We start from the raw sequence: 19295 nt of genomic DNA, 5'->3' as shown, positions 1-19295 counted from the left end.
AGAGAAGTTAAGACTCCTACTTTTGCCAGGATTATACTTCTTCTACGTATCTCTTCTTAGCTTCCTCTGTGTGATCCTGAAAGTGACTGTCATGACAAGCTGCTTTGAAAGAACTTTAACATTTCTATGAGTGCAGGCAGTAGCAGCTCCATTTGATGTCTCATAAAGCACTGAATAGCACTCCTGTTTGCACTGACTGCCTCAGATTTAAATCTCAGGTGGCTGAGGTTGGCAGGCATCTCTGGAGATCACTTGTGCGACCTCCCTGCTCAAGCAGGGCCACCTACAGCTGGTTGCTCAGCACCATGGCTAGAAGGCTTTTGATTATCCCGAGGATGGTGACTCCACAAGCTCCCTGGGCAACCCGTGCTAGTTGTGGTTCACTCTCACAGTGAAAAAGCAGATTTCTGAACATTTCCAGATGTTCAGATGAAATCTTCCAGATGTGCAGAGCTGGGGCAAAGCTACAGCCAAAGAGGCCAGGCCACACAAACAAAACACAGCTACATGGGCTGTCTTAACATCCACCTGCCAGAACACCTCCCAGTAAATCACTGCCCAGCTGACACACTGCTGGAGGTGGAGGAGCTGGGGAAGGAGAAACCAGGTTAAGGTGGTGATGAGCCACAATAGAGCTAGTCTGACCAGGATGTTTCTTTTCCTTGACAGATCAGAATCTGTACATTAAACAGAATGGTTTAGGTATAATAAGCCAAGTATTTTCTTTTTAGGAGCACAAACCAAGCCTCCTAAACATGGCAGTGTTTTCAGTCATTTGATAAGCAAAACAAGTCAACAGGATTATGCCCAGCTTATCTGGTGTATCCACAAGTTTCTGATTCTTCCCCTCAAACTGGATTCTGACATGCCTTGCAGAGCCAGGTGGTAGTAACAGTGCCCAGCAGGATAACAACCCATGGTATAATCCATGGATAACAACCACAGAGATTTATATCACATCAGCACTGTGCTGATTATTTGCTCCCTCTTATCATGAGAGTTTGAGAACATAAGACACACTCCTATACTCTTCTGGTGGTTTCACAGCTGTGTAATTCTTCTGGCTTCATAGAAGGTGCTCCTGACTGAAACCATTGTAAAAGAAAAAAATTGAGCTCATTTCCATTCATCTACATGACAGATTTTAGTAAAACTGTTAAAAGTAGTGATGAGCATGACCTTTTCATGTGCTTTGAGCTGTGTGTGATAGCACCTATGAAGCTCATAAGTGCATACAGAGAATAGAACTACCAATTCCATCTTTGAAATCTGTATGGAAACAAGACCTGGCTTGTGTTCGCTGCCTGTCACTTTCAGTTCATCATTTTGTTCTGTGAATTTATTTTTTGATACCCACAAAATAGTTCATACTGAAACTTCATAAAGAGAATGCTAGGTTGCAAAGAATATTACACTTAGTAATTTAATAGTAAAAAGCAGGCACACGTGACCTAACAAGAATCTCATTGTGTTTTTTAAGGCCCCATGAAGCTTCCCTTCCCAAAAGTCCTGTACAGATTTCCAAAGCCTTGCAGAACCAAATCCTTAATTCCTAGATGACCTGCAGGATCTCTTTTAGAAAAAGATCCAGATAGGCAGAGAAAGTACAGGTGTCCGTGTGTAAAGTCAGCATCTATCTGCAAAGCAATTATAAATACTCATTGCAGTCTCAGTGGAGATAGTACAATAAACAGAGTCCATAGAGGGCCTCAGGTCTCCCCAGAGCAGACACAGTTTGGTTGGGGGAATCCCTCTAGAATCAGAGGAGATTAACTCTCTTCTAACTCTGATGGGAATACTGCTCATGTAAGCACTCATGCTGGAAATACCTATCTATACACTGTATCTAATTCTCTGAATCTGGAGCTGAGTCCTAGCTGTATAAACCTGACCTCAAAGTTTATGAAATTAGGAATCCTCCCATATTCTGTCTAAGTTGTCTAATCACTGTCATACTTAAAATTTCTACCTTATTTCCACCATAAAGTTAATCATCCCCCAGTTAATCATCCCCCAGCTCTTAGGCTGTTCAATGTCTTTGTATACCAGGTTAAAAGAACTTTCCACTACCTTGTTTTGAGAGGAGAAAGGCTGTTAAGAAACAAAATTAAGAAGCGTCTTGCAGGCACAAACCCATAGAGAGCTACATAGTGTTTTGGAAGTATCTGTGAAAAATTAAGAGGCACACTGGTATTGGCCAAGCACGAAGCCTGTCATTCTTCCAAGCACATTTCAGGCTCCTTCTCTATTACTTCTCCTGTGAATTGATGATGGCTAGCCAAAACTCAGCCATTTAAAAGCCTTTTAATATTTTAATGGAGGAAAATATTATCATTTTCTTTCCAAACCACTGCATATGCAATGGGCAGAAAGCCCTACAAATAATTATTCAGCTTTTATTTTTTCAGATTTTTTCATCACTCCCCTTTAGACTCTCATTTCTGAGACACTGATTAGCTGTTTGGAACAAGTGTTCCCAGTCGGTATCACCATTTTCATCAGGAAGTCCTGCCTCTTTGCTGTGCCACACGCACAAGTAAACCTAAGCATTCAGCCTCACATCCCACTTTGAACTAGCTGGCATGCTGCAGCCAACTCAGATACCACAGGTCCAAGAGTTCCCAGTTCAAAGGACTCAACATCCAAAAGTGATATTGCAGCAATATATGAGGGAAATTCTTCACATACCACTTACTAACCTTGGAATTCACTCTTAAAAAAGGTTGTTTTAATGACGTTTATAAACGTGAAAGGTTGACTAAATACTGATCCTGCTTTGGTTGCACTTGCACTTGTATGAACGCATGACTAATTAAACTTGATGACAATAAAAGACTGAAACCCAGGGGTAAAAAGAAAATAAATATACATACATCTGATTTTCTCCACATTTGAACTGCTCATGGGACATATTTAGTATACTTATGCAGTTTTCTACCTGTAGCACTGCTAAGCTTCAAAAGACAACCAGAAGGTATTAGAAGAATTCATCAAATTCTCTTCTCTAATGTTAGTGAAGAACAGAAAAACCCCCACCCACTACAAAGTTATCAGTTTGTCTTCCAAATTGATTTGAGTTTTTAAAGGTAGCAATATTCAAAGCATAGTCGCGTGATACATGAAACTGATCTCTTAATGTAAAGAAGGCTGACACAAGCCTGGGTTTGACTTTAAGCTTTTCTTAAGGTTCCTTAATGGGGCGAGCCAAAGCTAGCATGCAAAAGAATAGAAAACGAAGGGCCAAGCATAGTGTGCAACCTTACAGTACCTCCTATTTCTTGTCCCTCTTGCTTCTAAGATTATTCAAACTTTGGGAAACAGGTGGGAAAGAAACTTGCATCATAAAATACTGAAGCACTAAAACATGTCAGCGAGATGGCATTAGGTTATAAAATGGGAAAGATTTTGTTTAGTGGTATGGAGTCTCAAGCCTGAAAAATAGGAAGACCAGTATTGAAATACTACCAAAAATAGAGATGGCTGAGCTAGTCCCACACCTTCAGGTAGAATGAGAGAACATTTAACTACAATATAAAAACCAAAAATGCTTACTGTGTACACATGTAAGGAAATCTGGATTTCTTTTATACGGTGACCCATATTTCTGAATACAAGCTGAAAAACAGAAAATGAAATTGTTATTGTTACAGTGGTGAAGGACAGCTGTTCAAAGCATGTAAAATTATACCTGGCCTGCAAAGATTTGGAAGGTGGATGCAAAAGCTATGCAATATTATAATCTTCCAGATGCCTTAACATTCTGAAGTTCACCGCAATCTTTTAGCTTTGATGTACAGTAGTTAAAACCCATTTGAAGAGGATGATCACTTAACCAGACGCTACTATGATTTTAAAACTATGGGAGTAGCTACTCAAATTTGACCAACTAAACTTCTCAAAATATCTAAAAAGCACATGGATTTTTCTCCCACTGTGGCATTTGTGATCTTAAGTACAACATATTAAACACAAATAGAAAACAGTATGATGCCTTGACTATGATACAGTCAATAGAATAAGCCAGTAGTTCAATCAGGCACCTTTTTTTTTTTTTAATAAGGAGATTAGTTAATAGCTAACTTAATTAAAAAGGGGAAAAGGTAGAAAACTACTAATTATTTCATAGCAGTGCAAGCCACAGATATATACGCAACATCAAGATTTTAACATGCAGAAAACACATAAAGCATCTTTGTCTGCAAATGTACACATAAGTAAAAACACACACCTCAAAGTAAAATAAGGAACATAAAGTCTAGCTTTAAAGTTAGCAATGCAAGTTTATTGCAATCAGATGTCCATCACCTTCCTTAGCAGAGATTTCAGATGTGACAAGCTCCAGTGTTAGGCACATACCAGCACTCTCACAAAGTGAAAATAAAAGCTGCAACTCACCCAAGTATTTCGGGTAAAAATATTCCTGTAGAAGGGGGGAAAAAAGAGAGCAAAGATTTATTGAAACATATTTGCTTCTATTTTCGTGCTATTTAAGAGCTGCTGTTAGTTTGGTGGTCTTGTATGGCAATTGTTTAACAAGTTCCAAACACCAGTATCCTAATTTCCTTTTATTCAGAACCAGGGCAGCACAGTATGATACATGCATTTTGTCATTTGAAAAGGAAAGAAACATTAGCTCCAGTCTCAAGGTGTTTTTTTATGGCAGCTGATCTGGTCAGTGGCAGTGACTGAGCACGAAGACACTAACCATCCAAGAGATAAAGCCGCTGCTGATGGTATGAGGTAGGGGAAGGAATTGGAATCTAAGGGCAAAACCCTGGAGGGAAGAGTACAGGATCATTCAGTCACCCCGTGCTACCTCAAAGGCATTCTGCTAATGCAGGACATGGCCAGCACATGAACACCACAGCCACTAGAAAAAGTACCTTTTGCTCTTACAAGGAGCACCCTACAACTCAGACAGCAGCCATTGCTGTACCACCCATACATCACGTCCCGGATGCTCAAAGAAGGGAGCAATGGCACTTTGCAAGAGAGGGGAAAATTGACACCCCTTACTCTAAAACCAGACTGCAAAGGGCATTGCCATTCCTTTCATGGTACATGGTCGTGCATTACTGTTCCCTACTTTGCATCAGCAAAGTGCAGCCATACAGCAAGAGCAGCATCATTTTGCTGATGTGATGTGAATAAGTTAGAATAGTCAGCCTGGTGAGGCCTTGCAAGTCACATGACGGCTTGCACCAACATGGAAACAGCAGGAAAATGCACTTGTGCTGCATGGAAGAATGGGAGATTGGCTGAAGCTGACAATTGTATCATATTCTTAAAAAAATACAAAACGTCATGGCCAGGAAAAAACACTTCTGTCCACCTTCATCCTGGTTTCCGTAACATAAAAGTCACTAATTCAAGTGCTGTTAAAATGGTAATTGGGGCATGGAATGAAGAAAAACTTACGGATTGTATCAGTGCTTAATTTTTTTCTTTTTTAAAATAAACCACTTCTCAGCTCACTATGAAAGCATATGCACAGTATAATTCTCTTTTATACAACAGGAGCAATTTCCATATAACACTATCTCCAGTGAGACTGGGACAGTAAATACCCTGCATTCTAAAAAATTAAATTGGTCTATACAATGTGCAAGAAAAGACACTATTTTATCTTTTCCTCTTATTACAGATGTTTGGATTGCATCTATACAGACATGTATAAACAACAGGGACAGGCACACACCGTGATTCAGTTTGATCTGAACTGCCCAATGCAATCAATTGCACTGTTGACATTTACCAGAAGAATCAATTGCTTCTGGCAAATATGCTCCAGTTACTGAAATGCACCATGAAAATATTCAGCCTAAATTATGAGAGCATCAGCAAAGAAGTAGAAGCAGCAGCTTACACTTACGTTAATTTTCAATTCTGACATGAGGGCGATAGGCTTGGCATCTTTTGGGGTTGAACTTTGAAATGTGCCTTAGGGTTAACAGAGTGATGAGCTCAGAACCCACTATGGTCCTTGTTCCCTCTTTTTTTTTTTAAGGTTTAGTTTGGAAAAGACAAGTCAAAAAAATGTAGTCGAAATAGAAATAAATCTAAGCAATCTAAGTATTCAGATGGTTGTCCATTTGTGCTATAACCACAAACTGAACTTCAACCAGCACTTGAGGAGAAAAAGATAGGGGTGTGTAATAAAATATTCCAAACATTTCTTTCATTATTTCCCCTTTATTCCATATACTTCACAAGAACGTGCAGATGTATTTAACCACCAAAAGGATAATCCAGACTCTGGCAAGAACAACTGTTTTGGCACTAACAAGACAATAAATAGGAGCTTTCATATTCATGGCTATCAGCCTAATTGCTCCATGTCAGTGGTGGCAAAGGCATTTTCTTCTTGACCTCTGATGAATGAGTTGAGTGCTAGAAAAGTGGTATAGAGTTTACTTTTATACAAGTAACTTCCAAATTCAAACTGACTGTGTATTGATTCAATGCCAGTTGAACAGCAGGCAAGTGAAACTCCAAGGCATTGTATCACCACAAGCTTCATTCCACAAAGTATGTAGCCAAGTGATTTAAACAGGAGGCTATTAATAGAAATTTAACTCTTCCTTCCCTGTCTTCCTCATTTGCTTATGTTGTACAAAAGCAACAGTACTGCTGATCAGTAGCACTTCTCCAGGTTTACAAAACCTGCTGATACTACCATTCTAAAATAAAGACACATGCTCACAGGTTCTAACATTACTCATTCTTGTATGATTAACTTTTTGTTTTTCTCCATAATCAATTTCTCTTACAGCTGGCTCCTGTAAATACAATGACAATGTAATTACATTCAGAGAAAAGATTAATAAGAATGAAGGATAAATGATCTTACACCTTGAGAAAAGGAACCTGCTTAAACTGCAGTCCCTTTTCAAAAAACACCGATGAGAAGTTTTCTTGGTTAAAAATTCAAGCTGCGCCTAACCTGGTACAGATACACGTTATTTCTCATGTGAGCGCTCAACTCCTCAATGTCTTTTCAGTCTTCTGTGATGCACTATGGCTTAATGATGCCCAGATGTCAGGGAAAATGAAAATCCTATACAGGATCAGGTCCCTATTAAAAGTGTGCAACTCATCTTCTTTCTACCAGAAGTGTATGATTGTATTTTCAGGATCCTACAAAAATGCCAAGAGAAATGCTTTGGGGCTTGCTAAGAAGGAGTTGGCAAACATTCTCTGTTACTATTTTGCTGATTTCTCAACAAGCCACCTTCAATTTCAGGCTCAATAAACTTCTCACCATCCAGAAATCACACACTGTTCACAGGATCAAAACACGGGAAGTTATTTAACTGTTACCACTAAGGTGGCAAAAATCACCACAGAATTATGTAAGTGTTAAATTTTCAGCTTGGATTGTGATAAAAAAGGTCAACATTTAAATGTGGTCAGCCATTCCCCTTTAGATCTGCTTCCTAATTATTGCTGAAAATAAAAGCAGGAGCAATGGGCTTTTTAAATAAAAAGGTATAAACAAACACATGTTGGTCATGAACATCTTCCAGACAGGCTGCTGCACAGACACTGACCTCACCAAGCTCTCCAACCCATCTGTCCAGTAGTAACATCCCAGCACAGGCAAAAGGAAGACAAAGGCTGCAGAAGCTCCAACCTCCACAAGAGACCAAACATCACAAATGTAGCTTCAACAATTCCAACAAACCCTGTGACTGTTCCTACCAAGAAAACTTTAGTGTATTTCCACCTCTCTTGTTTGAGACCCACCAAACTTTCTGTCTGACTGGTTTCCATGTACCAACCAGAATGGCTAGGATGCCAGAAGCTACAATAGTCAAGGGCCTGGCAGCAGGACACCTGCAGCCTGTGGTGTCCCAGTAACATGAACAGTTCTTTTGTAAACTACAAAATCTTTTATCTGCTGCCACTACAGCTCAAACATGTAGTATGAGCTACACACCAGAGTTGTAACTCACCGGTGAGTTACATGTCATGTGCACCCAAAGTACAGCTCAGCAGAGATCTCAGGTAAAGAGGAAGAAATAGGAGAGACTGGGAAGTGCCTAACATCTCCAAATCTCCACCCTTTCAGTGAGGTGGAAAGCACAGCATGAGGCCAGTCTCTTCAGGCAGGTCCTGGCTTGCTTAGCTCAGCTCAGTGCCAGAGACCTTTCTCTTGCTGCCCAGCAGACAGAGCTGTGCTTTAACAGAAAAGATTTAAACTCTACAGCCCCCACCTCTTTCCCAGGAACACACGTAGATGCTAGAAGCAAGTCTTCTGATACACTATTTGCTTCCACAACAGTATTGCAAGGTCTAAGAATGCATGTTTTTATTTCAAGGTAGAGTGACACCAAACATGGGGTAAGAACTCTGTTCATGAGGCTAAGGTGTTCCTCTCCCACCTGCAACTGGAGGTTACTATTACCCTGATAAAACAGCCACTACAACACTCAGTCTGGATATCTAAGAGAGCATAATTTTAAAAGTGTCCACAAAAAAACTAACCCAAGAAAACAACCCCCCCAAAACTCCAGGTTGTTCATTTTTATATTTGGCTTTTTCCTTCCATGTGTTAAGAACAGTTTCGCTGTGGCTACCCATGCAACAACCCACACTGAAACAACTGAGGAGAACAGCAACATGAAGGTAAGAATTCACAGCTGTGGAGTGGAAGGGGCAGAAATAACTATGTCAGCCTCCCTACCAAAGGAAACCTACATTGTCACTGGGGTCACCATCTCTTTTCAACTCTATGGCCAAAATCCATAATGCTAAAATCCAGAAGTTAGAGCAATTTTATGGAGTATGCATTAGTCCTGCGGCATTTTTAGAGAAGATGGAAAAACACCAAATCAGAAGAGGCGTTAACATGAGTCACTGTATAAAAATAGCCCTTCTGAAAACATAACAATGACCCTGTTGACACCAGGAAAACGTTCTCACTGTTGCTTTACTTTAAAGTAATTGGCAACATTGGAGACCTCAGACAAAAGGGCCTGCTTACTGCTTCTGTTTATTTTGCTTGAGTAGCAGGTCAGGTAAGACTGATCAGCACGGAATCTAAGGAAAATCATGTTTTAGCTCTAGAGGCCACAGATACAAGGCGTAGTTTATAGGAAGACTGTTCATGTTCCTGGGCATCTGGCTCTTGGTGGCCCTGCTTGGCCAAAAGGCCTCCAGAGGTGCCTGCCAACCTCAACCACCCTGTGATTCTGTGACTGCAGCACCACTAACACCGGAGCATTTCACTGACTTGTGTTAGCAACGGTGATTTCTAAAAAGCACTTTCTTAGTTACCTAGTTACATCTAAGAGAGTAGCAACAACTCCCACATTATGCCCTTTCCTCGTTTCCATACAATGACTCTCCCTTTTCCGCTTTCCTTCAGGACTGAATGTTTGTCTTGGGCATAGCCAGACCTCATTTATAAACATTCTTCATGTTTCCACACTATGGGCTTGCATTATCCTTGAAGAAATGACTGCTACCAACCATAATTGGCTATAACTTGCCAGTTTTCAACTGTTATAACCTGAGAATGCAAATCTCACTAATGCTCGAGAACTCTCCTTTTTTTAAAACTCAGCCCTAGTCTTTAGATGCATAGCAAATCTCACACTGCATGATTGGGCACTTCCTCCCATATAAGGGCATTAAGCAGTTCAGCAATTCAGAATTTTATATATGTAGAACCTGTAGGTATAGAATTTATGCTCAAATGAATGCCATGTTACCTGCACAAGCTTTCCTTCTCATCATGAGGAACCCATCACTCAGCCAGGTTAGTTTGCTTCCTATTTTGCTTTACGGCAATCTGGATTCTCTATATGAAGAGCAAAGAGAACTTCTCTCCACAGCTTGGCAAGTGAGGCGTTACAGAAGCAAGTAGGTCACATTACAATCCAAAAGCAGCCTCCAGGTCTCATCTCCTACCACCCAAGTTACAGCTGCTTAGGGTAGCTTTTAGATTTTGCCTTCATTTGTCAAGTATCCACTTCACACTGTCCAGCTATTCAGATGCACAAAGACTGGGACTGCCCCTTCTACCAAGCTGTTGAACTTTCCAAAATAGAAGCATTCAGGACTATATTCTCCAGCATGACCCCTTCCATAGAGACTAGGTACCTCTGCAGAATCCTCAAGTCTGAAATGAAACCCATCTATTGTCATAACTTCCTTTGCTCTGTTCTGGACAGCAAGACTGTTTCCCAACAGCTTACTGAGGTGCCACTTCAGCAAAAACTGTTTCTCTGCAATGAGGAAAAACCCACCAATGATTGGAATGCATAATTACAGGGGAGAAAAAGAAGTACTGAAAGGAAAGAAAAGAAGAAAAAAAAAGTTCACGTATGTCACAGATATTTTCTATTTTATGAAGATGCAGAGGGCACAAAGACATGTTTTCTATAGGCAGCCTGAGACAGGGTTTGATTAGACAGTAAATAGTGTGAAATGGATAGAACTGGTACCAAATACTTCAACAAAAATAATCTGTAGAGTGATCCCAATTGGTTGCATGTGCTTTTAAGTTACTCTGACAGGAATCCGATTACAAATGCCTTGAAGTTTCCTCCACTGCTTCAGAACTGAAAGGCTACTTTCACTCCAGCTGTAACAATGCACGAGATCTCAATTTGATGACAAATGTTCACTTAGTGTTGCTCGTTTGAATCCCTACTTGTTGCAATAGTTACAATATTTGTATGTGTGGGTAAACTAACACTCGCTCAGATAGTTTAGTCAAATTAGGGAAAACAGTATCTGACAAAACACCTAGCATAAGTAAAAGGCTCTCCAACACCATGTCATTACTCTGTAATTATTTTAGCCATATTTAAAACAGAACAGGTAATATATCCCATCAAACATGATTTAAATATCTATGATCTCTCATAGGTTCTGTGACATTTTATCCACTGAAGTTTTTCCCCTTCTTGTAATGTAATCATACTGTTTCTTTGGATTTTGCTTATCTGCAGAGGTTGCAACTCATACAAACAGCATTCAATCACATTACGGAATTTAAGGATTTGGACTCAGAGGGCACAGGCAAGCAAGGAATAGGGAAGTGACATCTTAGATGACACCAGGCCCTGGTGACAGAATCTGATCTCATACGTCCCTGTTCATTATTTTAATAAGTAATTTTTGCTTTTCTCTTCCTGTCCTAAATATTTTCTGGAATTCCAGGAATCAGCCAAATATGGTAGCTTTCCAGGTACATGTGATTCTGTGCAGTGCAAGCATGACCCGTTGTCCTTTTATGGCTTCATTTATATACCCTTCTGTCCTGGCAGGTGTGCAGAGTGAAGAAAACACCAAAAATTGTTCCCCTCCCTGGGTATCCTCCTTACTTTCCAACTTTGCTCTTCTTCTGGGTCCCACTGCTGATGCTCAAAGGAACGGGGGAAAACACGAACCCATCAATAAGTAAATTTCCCCACAGATGTCCACATGTGGAGAGCCTATAGAACAGCACTCATAACGAAACTGTGATGAAAGCAAAGATACAGAAGGGAAACCCGCTGAAAAACTTCAATCAGATTCTCCAAGGCTTAGTTGTTCATTCATTGCTTTGATAGGCTGAGCTGTGACAACAATTTCTGTTTCTCTTCCAGCACCTGGCTTTCCCATCCTAACCTCAGACTGTCCTTTCCACCATGTCAATCCCCACTGGACTGGGGAACTGATCCAGCTGCAAAATTACCATTTTTCTCTACAGACTACTTTTCTTTAGGTTAAGTTACTTTAATTGGTCCATGCAGTCACCCAAATTGCTGTGCAAGAAGGGTGAAAAGAACAGGCAAGGGAATTGCTTACCTCTACTAGATCAGCTGAACTCCCCAGTGTGAAACCAAAGCTTGAAAAGTAATTTGAGGGGAGAAGTAAACCTTGTTGCTATGTTCCTTCTCAGTTTCTTCTAAATCTGTGGTGGTGGTTCCATCCTTGTTCTTCATACTTACTGGAAAGTGACTACTTGTAATTCATTAAGCTCACTCAGAGTATGGAACACACATAAATTACAGCTGCCAATTAAGCAGCTGCACTAAAAAATTGTATTAATTCCCAGTAGGCTGCTCCTATTTTTTTTTTTTTTTTAAAGAAAATGAAATTAGCTCATGGCCACAAAACTGTTTTCTTAATTTTTAATTGTCTTTTTTCCCCTCTCACATATTTATTAAAACCTATTGTATTTCTCTAGAAAACAGACTTACCCTAACTTTATCTACTTTTTCCATTATCATCCATTGTGACCAAACCAGCATAGACCCCCCTGCTTCAATTTGCCATTCTTAGCATCTTTTTCCACCCTATCTTCAAACAGTCCCTCAGCATAATATTAGTCCCTTTTGTCTTGTCTTGCTCTTTCCGTCCTACTGCACAGGACATTTAGCATGTACTACTTCTCTGATGTGGTGTGTCAGTATTTCCAGGTCTATTCTGAATTTCTGGGCTACTCTCCCATGAGTGGAAACTGATAAAGATCGGGTAGGCATGAGTCCAGCAGAGCTGATGGAGTTGTGTCTATTTCCACCAACAGCAAACATTGCTCACCCTTCTCAATAATTTTTGATAAAGCAGCATTTAGCCAAAAAAATGTATAACCTGCCTGCTAAGGCAGGAAGGAGTACTTTTGTCACCCTCCTGCTACTGAATGCCACCACTGCCAACAAATGCTGTGTCCGTACTGCAAAGAAGACAGGAGCATCCTGGTCCACAGTCCCAATCTTTTTGCCTTCCAGACCAGTTACACCCACTGGATTTTGGTACAAAGCTCCCTTGTCTTTTATAAGAAACTACAGGGAGAAGGAAAGAAAGGGAAGGGAGAACACCTGGTGGACACCCAGATCTCATGCCAGCAGGCTGGGATGCCACTGTGGCATATACCTGGGTACTCAAATTTTTATTTCCTTCTTCTCTCCTTCAACCCATTCCTGGACAAAATTCTAAATATCCCCATATTTTCTTTCTCAAAATCTATTAAGCAGGTACCATTGTGCCTGGGAATCCATTCTTCCATGTACTGAGTCCAAGCAGTTTAAAACATTAGCACAGAGTTTTCCAATAACTCTTTCTCTCTGCACCAACAAGAAGAGACAAATAAATTTATACCAGCTATAAATCTAGCCTTTTCTCCATGCTCTGCCAAAATGTCAAAACAAATCATTATATTGAGAAGAACTGTCACAGCAAATAAAACCAGATTCTTGCCTGGATCTATAAAGGAATATTCTATACAGGGATGATGACATCTGTATCTAAAGATATCAGTATTTTTCATGTCTAGACTACACAACATTCACTAAATTACTTAAAGAAATTTTACACTGCTTTGCTCTCCCAGTAACTCTTCTCCTCCCTCTACATACCTTCATACTTTCCTGATTAAAATTTGCAAGTGTGTATCTATCTTGCTATCCTTAGAAATAACATCTAAATATTGCCTGAAAAGCACCCCCCCTAAAAGATCAGAATGAAGTTTGGAAGACCCTAGTCCATGCATGCCGCTCATTGGTGTTATCATGACCACATCATATTATGGAACACATAAAAAATAAAACCAAGTGAGCCATCAACACTCTGAAAACCAACAAAACTGTCCCTTATCACACCCTATACATTGCTTCATCAGCATTTCAGCTTCTCAGTAAACGAAGCCTAGCAGAAAGAATGCTGACATTGCTAGATGCTTTGTTAGGATCAGTAATTTTCAAGACAGGATTGTGAAAAACTCCAAAAAACTTGGTCTGGTGTCACTGCTGCCCTTGTCATGAGTGGGATAGTGGAGTAGGTTTCTCTTCAGTCCCAAGTTACACTGTGATTCTCTGCCAGTGTTTTGTGTATCTCACAAGCCATAGATTTTAATAGCATTTTGGATGCAAGTCCCTCAAAAATCAGAATTTTCACATGTCTGCCTGTGAATCAGATGTCCATTCTGCATGCACATGGAAACCAGCTGGCTTTCCACAGTGCTCTACTGAGGACCAAATCCATGAACACAGTAAACAGTAAAAAAGCCAGGCTGACCTATGTCAGTGTTTCTGGTGTGCCTAACACTTTTGAATGCATTCAGCATGGCAATTTCTATGGTGAGCTGCAGGAAGGCCAGTAATTCTTCAGCAGTAACAACAGCAAGCAAGATGTGCAAGGACAGATGCTGTACTAAGGCACCAAAGGATAAGAGGCTGTGTTCAAACATCTTCCCTATGCTGAGCCTTTCAAAACAGAGAAACTCCTTGCACGAGGACACTTTTTTCTTCAGTGAAATACAATGTTTCTGAGAACACCAGGAGCTACAGTCCCTTCTGCCCTTTGTTTTACATGCTTGGATGACCAGATTTTTAGAACAGGTCAACCAAATTCCAGAGTAGTTTATCAGTGACTTAACAAGCTGTAATACCTTGACTGCATACCAAGGTCAATTATTTCTGCAGTACTGCTTTTATAAGGCCTCATCAACATCTTAAATAAGATAACATTCTTATCTCTGTATCCAAGGTATTTTGCAGCTTCATCCCATCTATCACACCTAGCATGTATTTTGAATAGATCACATTTAGAAACAGTCTGCATACCTCCCATCAAGATGTTTTCCACCCTTCTTTTTTTTCCCCATCATATTCTCTTTTAATTTTTCTGTTTGGCACCCCTAGCATACATGAAATTACAAGACAGGAATCATCCCAGAATTCTGCAGTAATGTTTAAGGATGTTATAATGAGCTTCATGAAAAAGGTAGGCTGCAAGACTCATTACTCCAGGCTACTTGTTTTTACCATGTATAGTCATACAAGTGGCACAGACTAAGTTTTGCTCTGCCTCTCAAAAAAAAAAAAAATCTAAAAATGTTTCAATTGATCTTCCTTCCTCTAGTCTGAGCGAGCTGATATTTATATTTTCCGTAATATAAAAGACAAAAGCTGCCCTGGCCTGCACATGAATGGCTACTGGGCCCCACCTGATACACTATTCTTAGCAGTTGATGTAAGTAATCACACATGTGGCAAAACCCACATTCAGGTTTCAGAGAATGTCCATCTTCTGCTGACTGCCTGCAGATGTTGCTTTGAAAGCTGATCACTGAAACAATGGAAGGCACAGAAAAAGGGTGCTCTGGTATAGGTATGTGACACTTCATTTCATTTACTGGTCTGTCCAGGAAATAGGTATCTTTCCATAAAATGTTATTCTTGGCTAGATGTTACAATTGGCTGCATCAAGATATGGTTTTACCTGGGAAGCATCATGTGAGCTACATTACAGCCTTCCTTCATCTTACCTCAACTTCTGGAGCTGTTTAATTGAATCAGTTAATGCAATTTTGTATCACATCCTTAGGACGTCTTGAAATTAGGCCTTGAAATTCTCCTCACACAACCACAGGATAGTTAAGAATGGCAAGGTTTGTAAGGAAGGCTCATACATTTCATTAGCATCTAATGGAGGGGAAAAGGGAAGAGGGACAACACTTTTGATCTCACATCACAAGCCTTCCTTGAGGCTGAACAGGGAAGCATCAAGATTGATTAACTAATCTCTAACTAACTTTCAGTTGTCATGGCTGCAAAACTGTGGAGGGCTCACCTGAAAGTGATACAAAACCATTGCTCCTGTGGGACAGCAAACAGCCAAATGCCTACACAGGCACTAATCTGGTGCTTTAAAGCATAAAACCCGGGAGATGCAACAGGACAGATTGCACTGATGTGTTTGTTCCCCACAGCTTACCAGCACAGCCTCTTAGAGCTCAGCACAGGGCAAAAAATGCCATAGATGTTTCTTTCTGCCACAACCTATGTAGTTAATCCCTGTGACCACGTTCAGCAGGCACATGCAGAAATTTCAGCCTTCCTAAACTACAAGGAATCATTTTCTGTCAACAGCAATCTGTACATTTCCCTGGTCAATGAAAGCTCACTTTACCAGCATGGATCAGCTGCAGCCTGGCAATACACTAAGGCATGACTGCAATTACTGCAATTCTTCAAAAAGCTTGGTGGTTTTTACAACAGTTTTTGCCTTTCCTGAGTCAGGTCTCAGCTAGCTTCCTTCTTGTGTCAGTCACTAGGACTGGATGTACAACACAGCATCAGTGAAATGACAGCACAGTAACTCCCTACTGTTTAAAATACACTTCCATTGTGAATTAATACTCTGTCCATGAAATCCACAGATACTGCTGGAGAAGTAGTCACCTGTGCCTTACAAAACAGTGAAGGTTTCCAGTGTAGAGTAGTAACAGCCCACATACATAACCTCTGCCACCATGCAGTAGAAAACTGTTACTGCACAGCAGCTGCTGCTTTCACGTCACATATGGATTGCAAAAGGGACAGGAAGTGCCATAAATCCCCAATATATGACGGCACATTTGCTTCTCCATCAAATTGGAGCAAAGTAATGCAAGGAGTAGGACATACTGCACTTAACAAGCAACTTAATAGCTCTTGTCAGGTTTGTGTCTCAGAAAATGTAGGATCTTATGTCACTGAAGATCTAAGTGTCCTGGTGTAGAAGGCCATGTTAGGGGGCACAAACAATAGAAGTCCACCTAGCCTTTCTTCAGGTTTTCAAAACAGAGTGAAACCTAACAGCAATAACAAAGGAAATGCACCAAAAAAATCAAAATAATTTGCAATGACAGAAAGTTGGCATTGTCCTACAAAACGCACTTAAAGTATGACTGTATCTTAAAGAATTTATATTATACATCAAAAGATTTTAAACCAAAATGATTTCACTATTGTCATTTCAGTAGTAGAATTGTGTATTCTTTCCAATTTACAAAATTAATGCCAAATACTGTTAAAAACTCCTTACATATTTTTACACTATCCCACCCTTAAACTAATCCATCAATGCATCGCCTTTGGCTACTTTCTTGGCCAGCAGCCAGTTAGTAAAAGTACTGACCTTAGATCTCCTTTGTTACAGAAGGCTACAAAATCACCCTCATCATGGTTTTCCCTGCATGCACTGCTATGTGATGAATATTTATAGTGAGTTTAAAGTTATATTACTCAACATGAATATGGAAGTAGTTGTACCAGACACTCTCACCCCATTACAGTTATCCACATTCTGAAGTAGCTCAGCTTTTGCAGAACGGAAGCAAACACTTCTACATGCAGATGTGACTACACATGGACATAAAAGGTGTAACATTAAACACTGCCTGGGCAAGTGCTCCATATTAATCTCAAAAATGAAGACTGTCAAAAGTCTATCATGATGCTTTTGCTGTACTTACTACTGCCTTGTGACAACAAGCTACTGCACTGTATATCCAGTGCTGAGGCTGCTAATGAAGCACACGTGTCAGGACTTGCCTTACTGAAGCATAAAACATCTCTTCAGCGGAGTCCCTCCCTTGCCTGTGGTTTGTGTCTCTGTGTACACATACACGTGTTCTCTCTCCCTCTCTCTCTCTGTCCTATCTTCTCCCTAGAGCATCATACCATTAACAGGAACATGCTGTGCAGAACGGAGCTTCAGTCTGAACACCAAGAAAATCCACTTCCCACTGCTAAATCCATGCCAGATACTCTTTGCAATGAGAACAGCCTATCCAAAAGAGTGTTGAGAGGAGGTGTAAAGTGACTTGAAGAGTAAGCAAGCTTAGTGAAGTATCTGCATGCTGCTTGAAGTGAGAAGGCTGAAGTGAAAGTCAGCCTTGGTAAGACTGGAAAAGGCAGCTCCATGCGTGGTGTGCAGTCTGTAACTGTGTGAATCCACACTTAGTGTTACAAGTGCAGCAGTACCGCATTCCCATACATGAGCTCTCCTGCTGTTGTAGTGACAAGTGCAGAACCTACTGATTCTAAGATGCTGACCAAGCTGAATTGGCCCCCATGGATTTAAAAGTGGTTAGGACATTCTTCTGAGAAGCCCTTATTGTGACATATGCTGCAAAATTCAGGTGATTTTAAATACAGCTGGGATGGGAAACTGAAGGAAAGATGAGGGATGGTAAGGTATCCAGACAGAGAAGCTATATCATTATGTTGCACTGGTCTTGCTTCATGGATTTAGACCATGGGTGAACAGGACCCTTCTAGTCTTCAAAGACAGTCCTGCCAAGCCAGTGCCAGGCTGGGCTGCTCACCCAGACCACGGTCACCGAGGTGCTCCTGGCTGGACAGCCCTGACACTGTCCTTGTGCAGGCTGAGCCTTAGTGTCCTCCAGTCAATCACCTAATGGCCACGGGTCCTCCTCCTCCCGATGCCTTTCCCAGCTGTGCCGGCAGCTGGCATCCAGCGGCGGATAGACGGTGGGCGGGAGCGCGGAGCCGGACAACCCCCCCCACATCTCCACGGCGGCTGTGCGCCCTTACCGTCTCGGGGTCATTCTCAAACACCTCCCGGGCCTCCTCCTTGCTGCAGCGCTCCTCCACGCACTCCCTCTCCAGGTGCCCTTGCTTGGTCTCCTCGAAGATCTGGTAGGCTCGCCGCTGCCTCTGCCGCAGGAACTGGGCAGCCTCCGGGGCGCGCAGCAGCACGGCTGGGCAGCCGAGCGCCGGGACGGCGCGGGGGAGGCCAGAAGCAGGACGAGGAGGAGGAGAGGAGCAGGAGGAAGAACAGGCAGCGGTGAACAGCTGAGCCCGCCTGGCCGCCCCGGATTCCCGGACCCCCACCCCGCACACCAGACCGCCCCTCCGGGGGACACCGAGCACCCTCCCTGCCCGGGGCGCCGCCCGTGGGTCGCCGAGGCCTCGGCGCGGCCCCTCATCCGCATCCCCCTGCCCCCGCCGCCGCCCTCACCGCAGCCGCGAAGCTGCGCATCCCCTCCGCAGCCCACCCCGCCCCGGCAGCACACCCCGCACTCGCACACACACAGGGCGGCGGGGGATGTTCGGCGGCGTGTGCGGGAGGGACGGACCCCCGCGGTACTCACTCTGCGAGGAGTCCGCCGCCAGCAGGACGAGCAGCAGGGCGGCCCCGAGGGGCGCCGCGGGATGCGGCATCACGATGCGGCGTTGGCTGGGGCCGGGCCGGGCCGGGCGTTGGCGGCGCGGCGGGAGCGGCGCGGGGCGGGCGGCGGCGCGGGCGGGGAGCGCGCTGCTACTGCGGGAGCGCGGCGGCGGAGCCCGGCGGGGGAGCCGCGGAGCCGCTCGCCCGCCCTGCCCAATCCTCACAAGGCACCGCCGAGCCGCCGCACAGGGACACACCTCGCGGCGGAGCGGCCTCCCGGCCCGGCCCCGCGTACCTGCCCGGCCGAGCGGCGGGGGCGGTCACGGGGACTCGGGCCGATAGGAGGCCAGTAGGACGCGGGGAGCGGGCGAGGAGACTGCGCCCTCACCTCCAGGCACATC

At 42.6% G+C, this 19295-nt stretch overlaps 1 protein-coding gene across 2 annotated transcripts in view; it reads right to left on the bottom strand.

Moving 5' to 3' along the window:
• Nucleotides 1-19043, bottom strand: part of GAS6 (growth arrest specific 6) — a 40980-nt gene extending 21937 nt beyond the window's left edge. For both annotated transcript variants that reach the window (XM_082277337.1, XM_082277338.1), the window contains exons 1-4: nt 18878-19043; nt 18318-18484; nt 4396-4420; nt 3553-3615 (exon numbers count right to left, since the gene is read on the bottom strand). In XM_082277337.1, the coding sequence (XP_082133463.1) occupies nt 3553-3615; nt 4396-4420; nt 18318-18484; nt 18878-18947 (325 nt within the window). In that variant the 5' untranslated portion in view covers nt 18948-19043. The remainder of the gene's footprint in view (nt 1-3552; nt 3616-4395; nt 4421-18317; nt 18485-18877) is intronic.
• Nucleotides 19044-19295: the final 252 nt, after the last annotated feature.

The sequence above is a fragment of the Coloeus monedula genome, assembly GCF_965178545.1.
Source record: "Coloeus monedula genome assembly, chromosome: 3".
Lineage (NCBI taxonomy): Eukaryota > Metazoa > Chordata > Aves > Passeriformes > Corvidae > Coloeus > Coloeus monedula.
Note: the sequence above shows the minus strand (reverse complement) of the source record. Positions and strands in the feature narration are given on the sequence as shown.